The sequence below is a fragment of the Penaeus chinensis genome, chromosome 36 (genome assembly GCF_019202785.1).
Source record: "Penaeus chinensis breed Huanghai No. 1 chromosome 36, ASM1920278v2, whole genome shotgun sequence".
NCBI lineage: Eukaryota > Metazoa > Arthropoda > Malacostraca > Decapoda > Penaeidae > Penaeus > Penaeus chinensis.
In genome coordinates, this window is record NC_061854.1 from 21,152,762 (window position 1) to 21,167,761 (window position 15,000).

At 37.0% G+C, this 15,000-nt stretch overlaps 1 protein-coding gene across 1 annotated transcript in view; it reads left to right on the top strand.

Annotated features, from left to right (window-relative positions):
- Nucleotides 1-10,651, top strand: part of LOC125044605 (myosin heavy chain, muscle-like) — a 12,906-nt gene extending 2,255 nt beyond the window's left edge. The window contains exons 6-22 of the mRNA XM_047641354.1: nucleotides 1-10; nucleotides 106-209; nucleotides 371-508; nucleotides 819-1,088; nucleotides 1,228-1,398; nucleotides 1,520-1,850; nucleotides 1,997-2,049; nucleotides 2,961-3,048; nucleotides 3,213-3,330; nucleotides 3,502-3,619; nucleotides 3,718-4,191; nucleotides 6,276-7,162; nucleotides 7,293-7,371; nucleotides 8,273-8,518; nucleotides 8,626-9,413; nucleotides 9,532-9,985; nucleotides 10,078-10,651. The exon at nucleotides 1-10 is cut by the window's left edge and continues 153 nt beyond it. Coding sequence (XP_047497310.1) covers nucleotides 1-10; nucleotides 106-209; nucleotides 371-508; nucleotides 819-1,088; nucleotides 1,228-1,398; nucleotides 1,520-1,850; nucleotides 1,997-2,049; nucleotides 2,961-3,048; nucleotides 3,213-3,330; nucleotides 3,502-3,619; nucleotides 3,718-4,191; nucleotides 6,276-7,162; nucleotides 7,293-7,371; nucleotides 8,273-8,518; nucleotides 8,626-9,413; nucleotides 9,532-9,985; nucleotides 10,078-10,587 — 4,839 coding nt within the window. The 3' untranslated portion in view covers nucleotides 10,588-10,651. The remainder of the gene's footprint in view (nucleotides 11-105; nucleotides 210-370; nucleotides 509-818; nucleotides 1,089-1,227; nucleotides 1,399-1,519; nucleotides 1,851-1,996; nucleotides 2,050-2,960; nucleotides 3,049-3,212; nucleotides 3,331-3,501; nucleotides 3,620-3,717; nucleotides 4,192-6,275; nucleotides 7,163-7,292; nucleotides 7,372-8,272; nucleotides 8,519-8,625; nucleotides 9,414-9,531; nucleotides 9,986-10,077) is intronic.
- Nucleotides 10,652-15,000: the final 4,349 nt, after the last annotated feature.

The window sequence follows — 15,000 nt, forward strand, 5'->3', positions numbered from 1 at the left end:
TATATTAAGAGTAAGCATATTGCATACAATGCGTTATCATAATTCATATTCCACTTACTGTCAGCAATCCATATTATAGATTCTACATGAAATTCCTATCCTCAGAGATATGCTTACTGTCTGACGACATTTACGACTACCACTACGAGGCGCAGGGTAAGGTTACCGTCCCATCCATCGACGACAAGGAGGACATGCAGTTCACTCATGTAAGTATACACTGGAATAGCAATTCTTACATCATATACATTTGACATGTATATACTACATAGAAACACATGTATGTATAATCTTTCTATTGCGATTCATAAGAAAGTAAAGTTTAGAGGTGTTCTTACGATATAATCAAACATTTTATATATACGTGTAGGAAGCCTTCGACATCCTGAACTTCTCCAACGAAGAAAGAGACAATTGCTACAAGATCACAGCTTGTGTGATGCACCATGGCAACATGAAATTCAAGCAGAGGGGTCGCGAGGAGCAGGCCGAACCTGATGGCACTGAGGTAAAGTTGCAGCTGATATGAATTTAATGATGACATGTAATCAGTTCTTCGTTTTCTCATCACTATAATTGTTATCATTATGATTATCACCATTACTGCTATCATTATAGTTATTGCTATAATCATTATTTTTGTCACTTTTATCATTATTGTTATCCACTATACTATTAGTATCATTGTTATCATTATTATTTTATATCATTATTTCTCATCATTATTATCATTAACTTAATTGTTGTTATATTTTTCGGTTTCGTCATCATCATTGTTGTTACTAGTATTCTTGTTTATATTGTCACTATTTCAAAAGGCCGGAGAAATTGTTGCCAAGCTGCTCGGTGTTGACGCCGAGGAGCTCTACAGGAACTTCTGCAAGCCTAAGATCAAGGTCGGTGCCGAGTTCGTCACCAAGGGTATGGGCGTCGATGCTGTCAACTACAACATCGGTGCCATGGCCAAGGGCCTCTTCTCGCGTGTGTTCTCATGGCTCGTCAAGAAGTGTAACATGACACTCGAGACCGGCCAGACTCGCGCCATGTTCATTGGTGTGCTCGACATTGCCGGCTTCGAGATCTTCGATGTAAGTTTCTAAATGATGGGATAATAATGCTATTAGATTGTTACTGAAAGCTGCATATTAAGTAATATATCTACCCTGAGAGGGAGAGGGACATTAGGATGTCTATATTAAGAACACATATTGCTTTTTCGTCCATTAGTTCAACGGTTTCGAGCAGATCTGTATCAACTTCTGTAACGAGAAGCTGCAACAGTTCTTCAATCATCACATGTTCGTGCTGGAACAAGAAGAATACGCAAAGGAAGGTATTGTCTGGCAATTCGTCGACTTCGGCATGGATCTGCAGGCCTGCATTGAACTCTTCGAGAAGGTAATGTTACTGGGGTATCATTCTCATCAGTTTTTAATCCTAACCTGACTGTATGGCCCTTAGGTATCCTAAACCAATATTAAATTATATTGTCTGATTTTAATCTACTGTATTCTTTTAGAAAATGGGTCTCCTCTCCATCCTCGAGGAAGAGTCCATGTTCCCCAAGGCTACTGACAAGACCTTCGAGGAGAAGCTGAACAACAACCATCTCGGAAAGTCTCGCTGCTTCATCAAGCCCAAGCCTCCAAAGCCCGGCCAGCCTGAGAACCACTTTGCCATCGTTCACTACGCTGGTACTGTGTCCTACAACCTGTCTGGCTGGCTTGAGAAGAACAAGGATCCTCTCAACGACACCGTCGTCGACCAGCTCAAGAAGGCCTCCAACGCCCTCACAGTCGAGATCTTCGCTGACCATCCTGGCCAGTCCGGTGATGCAGGCGGCAAGGGTGGTAAGTAAACTCACACACCTACTTTTGCATACATTTGTGTTTATACTCACATATGTGTGAGTGTGCGTACGTATATGTAATACGAATTGGTATTATCATATTTTTCTGCATGTGCATTACGTTTTTTCTTATTATTTCATCATCAGGTAAGGGTGGCAAACAACAGACCGGCTTCAAGACTGTATCCTCTGGCTACAAGGTAAATATTCGTCAACATCTAATCATTAAAAAAAATATTTATATATATATTGTATACATATACATTATATACACACATAATATATATGTATATATGTATATATATATATATATATATATATATATATATATATATATATATATGTGTGTGTGTGTGTGTGTGTGTGTGTGTAGATATATATATATATATTTATATATATTTGCATATATATATTTACATATATTCATATATATATATGGATATACATATACATATATATGAATATATATATATGAGTGGTAAAACACTTTCCTGTGTTGATACTATTGTAGAAAAACCCACAATGCAGATTTATTGAAATAAAACTTCATGTCTAGTTTTTGCATTGTGGGTTTTTCTACTATGCGTATATGTATATTTACAAAACACTTTTCCGGGTTGATACCATGGTAGAAAAACCTACAATGCAAAATCTTGATTTACTGAAATGAGACTAGTATAGTTTGCATGTCGGCTTTTCTATTATGTATATATGTATATGTATGTATATATGTATATATATGCACATATATATATATAAATATATTCATATACATGGATATATGTGCATATATATATATATATATATATATATATATATATATGCATATATATAGATTTATAAACATATATATATATGCATGTATGTGTATATATATATATATATATATATATATATATATATATATATGCATATATATGTATATATATCTTATATACTTATGTATGTACATGTTTATATATGAATTATGTGTGTGTGTGTGTGTGTGTATGTATGTATGTATGTATGCATATATGTGTATGTGTATGTGTATGTGTATGTCTGTGTAACTATAACTTTTCCAGAAATGTCTAGCAGCTATTTCTATATCTTTCTTAATTACACTCTACAGGATCAGCTAGCCAACCTGATGAAGACTCTCAACGCTACTCACCCTCACTTCATCCGCTGCATTGTGCCTAACGAATTCAAGAAACCTGGTAAGCCAGTATACTTATCCTTATGAAACTAAAGACCTATCAAAAAATATATAATTATTGTGTTCGTTTTGTGTGCTTGTACGTGTGCATGTAAATGTATTTGTGAGTAAAACGTTTATTATTGAAAAAGTAAAATTGATTTGCATCTGCACTCTGAATTATAGGTGCTGTTGATTCTGGTCTCATCATGCATCAGCTGACCTGTAACGGTGTACTTGAGGGCATCCGTATTTGCCAGAAGGGCTTCCCCAACAGGATGCCTTATCCTGACTTCAAGCTTCGGTAAGTCGATCCGACTCTTTCTTTATTGCAGTTTTGGCAATATTTGTTCACTATAATCACATGTCTCATTAATTGAGTTTATACGAACAATATTTCAAACTATATCATATTATCAAATTAACACTGAAAAGCTCTGAATATGTCTAAAATGTTTTATCTCATATTTTTCAGTTACAACATCTTGGCCGCCCAGGAGATGATCGAAGCGAAGGACGACAAAAAGGCTGCTGAAGCCTGCTTTGTAAAGGCCGGTCTTGATCCCGAGTTGTATCGCTGTGGTAACACTAAGGTTGGTACCAAATACGGTTGTCTAACCTATTCATTCATCGTACATTGTATTGCAATCTCTTTAAAGTAGGTCTCTAACAATTCTGCTTTGTATCTTAGGTGTTCTTCCGCGCCGGTGTCCTGGGTAGACTCGAGGAGATCCGTGAAGACCGCGTGGTCACGCTCCTCACCAGGTTCCAAGCATGGATTCGTGGTTTCATCAGCCGCAAGTTCTACTCCAAGATGCAGAAGCAGCGCACTGCTCTCCTCGTCGTGCAGCGCAACCTCAGGAAGTTCAAGATCATGCGCGCTTGGCTCTGGTATGAGATGTGGATTAAGCTCAAGCCTAGGCTCTGCGCCACGCGTGCCGAGGATGAGATCGTAAAGTTGGAGGAAATGGCTGAAAAAGCTGAGGCTGAATTCGAAAAGGAGGTTAAGGCCCGCGAAGAGCTCGAGATCAAGAATGCTGCTCTTCTCGAGGAAAGAGCTGAACTCATGAATGCTCTCGATTCTTCCAAAGGTGGCATGTCTGAATACCTGGATAAGCAAGCCAAGCTGCAGGCACAGAAGGCAGAAGTTGAAGCGCAACTGAATGTAAGTATTTTGTTATATGCTGTTATTTCCTTATTTGTTGTACACAAGTTGACACATAATGTACTTACACACATTTTTTTCGTTAGTAAACGAGCAAGCAATATAATTATCAATTTATACGGTTACTAGTTTTATGTACTGAATATAGGCTATTACAATTTAATAACTATCTCGTAGTTTTCTTTGAGTTTTTGAAAAGAACTATCATATTAGTACCTAGAATAACTTCTCTTAGCCTTAGTTACAGCAGCAACCCATCTCGTCTTGCCGTGGATCTAGTGGAATGCCTTTTCTCTGATTTCAGGCTTTTAGTGCCATACTGTCATTAATCACTCGTACAGCTTAGCTTTGTTAGTGCTTTCTAGCAGTCTATCTTATCTTACATATTGTTCCATAAACACTTAATAAGGTTTTGGATCACGGTTGTTTCCAGGCCAACCAAGCAGTCTGATACCAAGATTACTTAAATAAATTGTAACACCTTTGGCTTTTTGGCAAAAGACATCTACCTATGATGTCATCCCATCGAATTTCATATATATGCTGAGTCTTGGTCGTCTTTCTCCAAGGCGGTCCTTTTGAGAAATTTTCGTTTATGCTACCCCTAAGTAATGTTTCTACCTTGGGTTCATCAGAAAAAAAAAAATGCGTAAATGAAAATGAAGATATAAGTATAATAGAAACTTTATCATTAATTTTTTATTTAGTTCTTAGAGTCCACATGAAGGTGTATTGAATATTTTGAAATCCCCGTATTTTTTTATGTATCATTGTGGTATAAACTGTTTAAATGTGCAGAATAAAAAAAAACAGGAGAAATTTACCTTTCCGCAGTCCTCTGAAGGCCAGTCCTTGTGAAACTTGGCCCATGCCAGTCATTTTATCCCATGTTCTCAGTCAGTCTAGCCGAGCTTGTTAGCCTACAGGCACAATATCCCATTTTTACATACTCTTATTCTGACAGCAGAGGACTCGTAATCAACGCCATAGCTCTTCTATTCATTTGTTGTTTCGATGACTTTTAACGATCTGTTACAACCATACTCACAAAGAAACAGATTTCTTCGTCACGTACCCCTTCGTTTTGGTTCATAGTTTTATAAAATCTCAAATTTTATTTGACGCTTAATTAAGAAACATGAGTTTTCATGTCAGTTTTCCGTTGGCTTAAGAGTTTCGTGGACATAAACTGAAAAATCTGCCTGACACAGTGAATTCAGGATGCTTCAGTATGTTATGTTGATTTGGTTTTAGTAATATAAGCGATAAATGTGCACTGCAAAGGCAGTCGATGTATTTGGGAATAATATGCGAACGAAAAGTGGGAAAAGGCAATATGAAAAACGTAGTAAAATGTCTCGCCGGTCCTTACATACAGCCGGTAGTCTATTTATTTTGGCTAATTAAGGTAATTCTGTATACTAGCATGATATATTTACTAAAAAATAATTGATACATAAAATAATTGTTCAGTCTTTTATTATTTTAATGCCTATTATATAAGAAGACCTGTAACTGTAGTTGATTGCATATTAACCTTTGTACTCTGTGTGTATATATGTATGCATATGTGTGTGTGGATATATATATATATATATATATATATATATATATAAATATATATATGTGTGTGTGTGTGTGAGTGTGTGTGTGTTTGTGTGTGTGTGTGTGTTTGTGTGAGTGTGTACTTAAGTATGTGTATATGTGCGCGTGTGTGTTTATATTTATATTGTATATATATGTGTATGTATATATATATTTATATATATATATATATATATATATATATATATATATACATATATATGTATATAACATATGTGTATACATATATATATACGTGTATATAGATATGTATGCATATACATTTATTTATCTATATATAGTATATATATGCGTGTGTATTCACTCATCTGTTTATTAATTTGCTTATTTATGTAAGATATTTAGTGACTTATACTGCATATAAGTTGTAAACATTTCTGCAACCAGCAATTAGCAAATTGTTTATACTTTCGTATTATGCACCGTATGAGCATGAGTAATGAAATGAGTGATAATCTATGTTTGGTTTAAACTCTCAGGAAGTCTTAGAACGCCTTCGCAAAGAAGAAGAAGCTCGTGGTCAAATTGTCAATGGCAAAAAGAAGTGCGAACAAGAGGTTGAAAGTCTAAAGAAGGACCTTGAGGACCTTGAGCTTCTGGTCCAGAAGGGTGAGCAGGACAAGGTCACCAAGGACGAACAGATCCACAATCTCAATGAGGAGATCGCCCATCAGGAAGAACTCGTCACCAAGGTCAACAAGGAGAAGAAGCACCTTCAGGAATGCAATCAGAAGACTGCTGAGGATATCCAGTGTATTGAAGATAAGTGCAACCACCTCAGCAAATTGAAGACCAAGTTGGAGTCCACCCTTGACGAACTCGAGGATTCTCTTGAGCGTGAGAAGAAGCTTCGCGCTGAAGTTGAAAAGTCAAAGAGGAAGATTGAGGGTGATCTCAAGTTGACTCAAGAAGCTGTTTCTGATCTGGAACGTAATTTCAAGGAACTCGAAGTGGCTGTTGAACGTAAGGATAAGGAGGCTGCTGCCCTTACGTCCAAAATCGAGGATGAGCAGGCCCTTGTATACAGGGACCAGAGGCAAGTGAAGGAACTTCAGGCTCGCCTTGAAGAACTCGAGGAAGAGGTAGAACATGAACGTCAAGCACGCAGCAAGGCTGAAAAGGGTAAGAATCTCCTCTCTCGCGAACTGGGAGACCTTAGTGAGCGACTGGACGAAGCCGGAGGCGCCACTGCCACGCAGATCGAGATCAATAAGAAGCGTGAGAGCGAACTTGCCAAGGTCCGCCGTGACATCGAAGAATCCAACCTCCAGCATGAGGCAGCTCTTGCCACTCTTCGTAAGAAACATAATGATGCCATCGCTGAAATGTCCGAGCAGATTGACTATCTTAATAAAATGAAGGCCAGGTAAATTATTTGGAAGTATTCACATATTTATAAAATCGTCTATTTAAATTATTTGGCATTATGAACATACTTATAAAATCACCCATGTTTTTCTAAATCTTCGCCAATTCAACCCTTTATTTGGAGACAGAGCTGAGAAGGACAAAGATGCCATAAAACGTGATGCCGATGACGCCAGAGCTTCAATGGATTCCCTTTCTCGTGACAAGGTAAGTTGTGTTTTCAATTTATTTTACGTTTACTTAATCTAACAGATATACAATTTTAGAAATCATTATATACATATATATATGTATATGTATTTATACACACACACACATGCACACACATATATGTGTGTGTGTGTGTGTGTGTGCATGAATATATAAATATATGAAACATATGAAAAACGTAGTAAAATGTCTCGCCAGTCACATGCAGCCGGTAGTCTATTTATTTTGGCTATTTAAGGTAATTCTTTATACTAGCATGATACGTTTACTAAAAGATAATTGATAAAAAAATAATTGTTCAGTCTTTTATTATTTTAATGCCTAATGTTATATAAGAAGACCTGTAACTATAGTTGATATATATATATATATATATATATATATATATATATATATATATATATATATATATATGTATATATATAGATATAGTCTATATATATAAATTTAGTTTATATATTGTGGGTTTTTCTACCATGAATATATGTTATATATACACATATATACACATCTATCTGTAAGTATATGTATATGTATGTGTGTATATATGTATGTATATATGTATGTGTGTGCGTGTGTTCAAATATACATATGGATATACAGACGTACACTAACAAACATATATATATACATGCATTCATATAACTATATATACTGCATATATATACATACATATATATACATATATATAAATATACATATGTATATATATGTATGTATATATACATGCGTGTATATATATTTATACATATATATGTATGTGTGTGCGTGTGTGTGTAACAGACACATGTATTCATTTATACATGCGTGTGTGCTGTGTGTGTCCTCGTGCGCGGGCGTTAGCTGAAAATATGTGTACTTTCCGATATGAATTCAATAAATATGATCGCATTTTCAGACTGCCGCGGAGAAGACGACTAAGCAGTTGCAGCATCAATACAGTGAGCTCTGTGCAAGGCTTGATGAGGTTAACCGCACTCTCAGTGACTACGACGCCGCCAAGAAGAAGCTTGCTTGTGAGAATGCTGACCTTGTCCGCCAGCTGGAGGAGGCCGAGAACCAGGTTGGCCAGCTTTCCAGGCTAAAGCTCTCTCTTACAAATCAGCTTGACGACTCAAGGAAACTTGCTGATGAAGAAAGCAGGGTAAGTTTTTATTTGAATGAAATACTGCTCCAGTGATACTCCGTCATGCATTTTCTGTCGGAATAAAACTAAGAAATGAAATGACACGATTCGCATTTCTCCATTAGGCACGAGCCACTCTCCTGGGCAAGTTCCGCAACTTAGAACACGATATTGAAGCTCTTCGTCAGCAACTTGACGAGGAGAATGATGCCAAAGGAGGCGTTTTGCGCATGCTCTCCAAGGCTAACGCTGAGGCTCTCATGTGGCGCTCCAAGTATGAGTCTGAGGGTGTTGCACGCGCTGAGGAAATCGAAGCTTCTCGCATGAAGCTCGCCGCTCGTCTCGAGGAAGCCGAAATGCAGATTGAGTCTCTCAATGTTAAGAACTTGCATCTGGAAAAGACCAAGATGCGAGCTGCTGCTGAGCTGGACGACCTCCAAGTTGCAGCTGATCGTGCACAGACTCTGGCCAACTCCGCTGAGAAGAAACAGAAGAACTTCGATAAGATTATCTCTGAATGGAAGCTGAAGGTCGACGACCTTTCTGCTGAGTTTGATGCTTCTCAGAAGGAATGCCGCAACTACGCCACCGAACACTTCCGTCTTAAGGCTGCTTATGAGGAAAACATTGAACAACTTGATTCTATCCGTCGTGAGAACAAGAGCCTTAACGACGAAACCAGGGACTTGATGGACCAGATCGGCGAGGGTGGCAGAGCATATCATGAGGCTCAGAAGAACGCCAGGCGTCTTGAACTTGAAAAGGAAGAGCTTCAGGCTGCTCTTGAGGAGGCCGAGGCTGCTCTTGAACAAGAAGAGAACAAGGTTCTACGAACTCAGCTTGAGCTCAGCCAGGTCAGGCAAGAGATTGACAGGCGTGTTCAGGAGAAGGAGGAGGAATTCGACAACACTCGGTGAGTTACCTATTTGTAGTACATTGTATGTATCTATCAAATGAATACTATCCTTTATTGCAATTTATTGATTTTATTACTATTTTACTTTTTTATTAATTAACTTCTTCATTCACAGCAAATGTCACCAGAGAGCTATCGATTCCATGCAAGCTTCTCTTGAGGTTGAAGCCAAGGGTAAGGCTGAGGCTCTCCGCATGAAGAAGAAGCTTGAGTCTGACATCAACGAGCTTGAAATTGCCCTTGACCATGCCAACAAGGCCAATTCTGATCTTCACAAGCATTATAGGAAGGTTCAGGATGAGATCAAGGATATGGAGGCCCGTGTTAAGGAAGAGCAGCGCCTTGCATCTGAGTACCGTGAACAGTATGGCATTGCTGAGCGCCGTTACAACGCCCTCTATGGTGAACTGCAAGAATCTCGTACGCTCCTGGAACAATCTGACCGCGGCCGTCGCCATGCCGAGACTGAACTCAACGATGCACGCGAACAGATTAACACTCTCACTACCCAGAATGCCGCACTTGGTGCAGCTAAGAGGAAACTTGAGGGTGAAATGCAGACTCTCCATGTAAGTTTGAATTAGATGTTTTTTTCGTGATTTTTTGTTTATAATTCTTTTATAATGATTTTTATGAACAATAATTGTTTACTGTCTTCTAGGCTGACCTTGAAGAAATGCTCAGCGAAGCAAGAAACTCTGAGGAGAAGGCGAAGAAGGCCATGCTAGATGCTGCTCGTCTTGCTGATGAACTCCGCTCTGAGCAGGAACACGCTAGTAACCAAGAGAAGATGCGTAAGGGCTTGGAAGTTACCGTCAATGATCTCCAGACCCGTCTTGAGGAGAGCGAGGCTGCTGCCCTGAAGACTGGTAAGAAGGCTGTCAGCGAACTTGAAGCTCGTATTCGTGACCTCGAGGCTTCCCTGGACGATGAGACCCGCCGTCACGCTGATGCCCAGAAGAACCTGAGGAAGTGCGAGAGGCGCATCAAGGAGCTCGCCTTCCAGACCGATGAGGACAAGAAGAACCACGACAGGATGCAGGACCTCGTCGATAAGCTCCAGCAGAAGATCAAGACATACAAGCGCCAGATCGAGGAGGCTGAGGAGATCGCCGCCCTCAACCTGGCCAAGTTCCGCAAGGCTCAGCAGGAGCTTGAGGAATCTGGTTGAGGCTTAATGCCTTATATATTAAACCGAATTCAAGATGTTACTGTACAATAAACAGCAATGAATACTGATGGCTATTTATCCATATAACTTGCACTGTACCCCGACATATGCAGTGTCCGTACACTGTGTGTGTGTGTGTGTGTGTGTGTGTGTGTAAGTGTGTGTGTGTTTATATTTGCATATGATACATTTGTATATTATACATGTATATATATATAGATACAAACACACGCATGTGTGTGTATATATATATATATACATATATATATATACATCTATTTCTATAAATGAATTTATATATATTTATATATATATATATATATATATATATATATATATATGTGTGTGTGTGTGTGTGTGTGTGTGTGTGTGTGTGTGAGTTTTTAGAAACACATATATATGTGTGTGTGTGTGTGTGCGCATACATATATATATATATATATATATATATATATATATATATATATATATATATATATATGCATGTATATATACACATACACATACAAAAGTATAAGTATGTTTATGTATGTGTGTATACATACATACATATATATATAGACACACACACACATATATATGTATATGTGTATATATATATATATATATATATATATATATATATATATATATATAGCCGAGAACAAGATTGTCATAAAAGTTAAGGTTAGGGAAAAAAAATATATATATATTTACATATATACATGCTTATATATGTATATATATATGTGAGGGTATGTGTATGTGTATATGTACATGCATATATATATATATATATATATATATATATATATATGTGTGTGTGTCTGTATGTATGTATTTATATATTTATATATGTGTGTGTGTGTGTAGTCGAGAACAAGATGGGTCAATGTCATAAGAGTCAGTGTTAAGAAAAATGTCTTTTGAAATTTGAATTTAACTATGTTGGATTAATCAAAGCCTTTTTAAGACTGTTTTTATTTAACGAAAATGATAAAAATCTTCCCTCCTTATTTGATATCTAAATATTTTTTCCGGCATTTTATGGTTTAGAAAATAAAACTGGCTCTGTAAATGTAAATAGATAAGCTTCCTTTGACAAGAAATCTGCAATTCATTAACAAGAAGTTTTTTCCCTCTGTAACTACAAAATCCACTAATTATATACTAAAAATAACATTGATTTTAAGAGATATAAAGAATGGTAAAGGTGGCCAACCTGAAGCTTTTGGTTGCTTTGTATTGTTATGTAGAAGAAAAAAAAACTCGGCGCTTGGCTGGCCTTGAAATTGACCTTTTTTGACATTGGTCCTTCTGCTCTCTGCCCTTATTATACATTTTTGTACGTATGTAGTTATAAACACACACGCTCAAGGATATGCACTTACATACCTACATGTGTGTGTATATATGTGTGTATGTATATGTGTGTGTGTGTATGTTTGTGCGTGTATGTTTGTGTATATGTGTGCGTATGTTTATGCGTGTGTGTGTGTGTGTGTGTGTGTGTGTGTGTGTGTGTGTGTGTGTGTGTGTGTGTGTGTGTGTGTGTGTGTGTGTGTGTGCATATGTCTATGTTTGTGTGTGCATATATATATAGGTATATATATATATACATATATATTACCCACTCATATATATATATATATATATATATATATACACACACAAAACACACACACACATGTGTGTGTTTGTATGCGGGTGCGGGTGCACTTACATACCTACATATATATGTCTATATATATGTCTGTGTGTATATATATATATATATATATATATATATATATATATGTATGTGTGTGTGTATGTATATAAGTGTGTGTATGATTGTGCGTGTTGGTTTGTGTATGTGTGCGTATGTTTATGTTTATGTGTTTATGTGTTTGTGTTAGTGTATGTGTGTGCATATGTTTGTGTTTGTGTGTGCATATATATATATATATATATATATATATATATATATATATATATATATATTAAACACACACACTCATATATAATTACACACACACTCACATGTGTGTGTGTGTGGGTGTGTGTGTGTGTGTGTGTGGCTGTGTATGTGTGTGTGTAAGGGGCATGGAAATAAATTTAACCTCCACACAAAATTCCTTAGGTGTTGGGAATACTATAAACAAAACTACAAGTCCTACGGGCAAGACTTATATATATCAAGAATAAAAGAATAGCTATCACGCCAGATCGCAGGTGTTTGTGTGTGTGTGTGTGTGTGTGTGTGTCTGTTTACCTATGAACGAGAAAAGTAAAGAAGCGCAGCCACCAGCAGATTAGGGATTTCTGCAAACAAGATATCAATGTGCTTAAAAAAAGAGAGGTATATGTTCAAAATGAATGAACGAAAATGCAGGGATGTACGTCCGCGAGTTTGTTCGTGCGTGTTTCGGGCTTTACGGTAGGCTATTATGGCCGAGGAGACGTGTTTGAGAGTCTCTGCCCCATAGCAGGCTTACCGAAAACTTTTATATGTAAAGCCACGGTGTATTCTAGCAGTGATGATCTTTTAATGAAAGGTCTACACAAAATAAACTCTCAACCCTCAAAAGGCGACTTTGAGATTGCCTGCATCAGTGCCCTGTTTTCTATTCTTTCATTCATATTCTCCACCCCTATGACTTCCATGCATAAAGTCTCCTTTTTTCGGGCTGAAGAAAGACCGTCCCAAGAGGATTCTCGCCGCTCTCTGAACTCGTTCCGCTTTCTTTCTCTGTTTTCTCTGCTCTCTGATCTCTTATAGTGAGGGTAACTTCTCTGATATTGTTTCTGAATAGAAAAAAAGTTATATAATTTTTTTTTAATCCCATTAACACACACTTTTTTCCTTCGAATTATTTAAAGTTTGAAATATAATTTTTATTTCGCTTCTTTTTGGAGCCTTCTTTTTACAATTCAAATATAACTTCAAATTATACGATAGGAGAAATTATAGTTTACTTCAAGAAAATGCGAAATCAAATAAAATACAATATATCTATATAAATTGTTGGTCAGTCGTGCTCCTTTTTCTTCATAATTTCTCGGTCAGACAGAAGAAACGTCGCTACATTCTAGATTTTGTCCTTAATCCTGCCTGGCAAGAATTCTGCACGGTTATTGTTGCAGGAATGACCCGCCATCGGAAGCCTGAATGCGGAGCACATGTAAGTCTGTCACAGTAGATTATAATTATAAACCAACCTCATGATTAATATGGTCAAAACAATAAAGGAAGAAATTATTAAACTCAATAAATTCAACATTCTCCTGACCACCGCATTTTATGAAGTTTACTTGCGTGAGTGGAAAGGCCAAACTTTGTGAATACTAAAGACCAACCTTCAAAGATTCCTGGTTACAAATATAATTTCTTTCCTTTCACATTCAAAATATTCCCTAACGTAAGGCATACTATATATAATCGTGTCCCCGAGGTTCTTGGCAACTGCGATCAGTACCTAAACAACCCGCAGTCTAGATCTGCACTCAAGTAAGTTCCTCCTCAGTGGTAAGTGAGATGCAGAGCGCTCGCGCTGGAGATACTGAATAATACACAATTTTTCAAAAAATTCAAGACACAGTAACGTCAGCGAAAAAAAAAATGTGGTTATTTCCCATGGTCAGCGAAAGATGTGTAATCATGCTGTTACTGTAGACAACGGTGCGTGAAACTTTTTTTCTGTCCAAGTTTCTTACCGGGTGACAAATACTTAAAAGCAAATGATAAACATGAAACCGGTGTGAATAATGAGTACGGTCAAGTGTTTTATTTTAGCTTCATTTCGTATCTCTAGATATAGTTCCATGGTGTGGGTGTGGATATAGGTGTATTACTTTTCTGTATATGTGAGTGTGCACTTATTCCAGCATCTAAGCTATGATTCCTATTTTTTTCAGGTTCCAGACCGTTGGTGTCACTATCTTCAAGCTTTTAACCCGGACCTTGCTGGCTCTGTTTATGTCATCTAAACCTAAGCTCTCAAATGTCAGTTCCAACCTATGCTTATTTACATGATCTCATTTTTATCACCATCAGCACACGTCCGGGTAACTCACTGTTCTACAGGAAGCTAGTAATTTTACAGAAAGGAGAATGAATGTCAATGTGATTTTAATTAAGTACTTGTAATTCTTACATACTTCAAAGAATGATACATACATTTAGTTGCAAAATGTTGTATAATGCACATAAAGAAGTCCAACAATTTTGTTTTCTTAATCATGTATAAAGGAATTAACTTTCTCCTTTCACTTGTATAAAGTCATATACACACACACACACACACACACACACACACACACACACACACATATGTATATACATATATATATATATATATATATATATATATATATTCATTCATTTATTTATTTATTTATCTATTTGAAAGTGTGTGTGTGCGTGTGTGTGTGTGTGTGTGTGTGTGTGAGTAT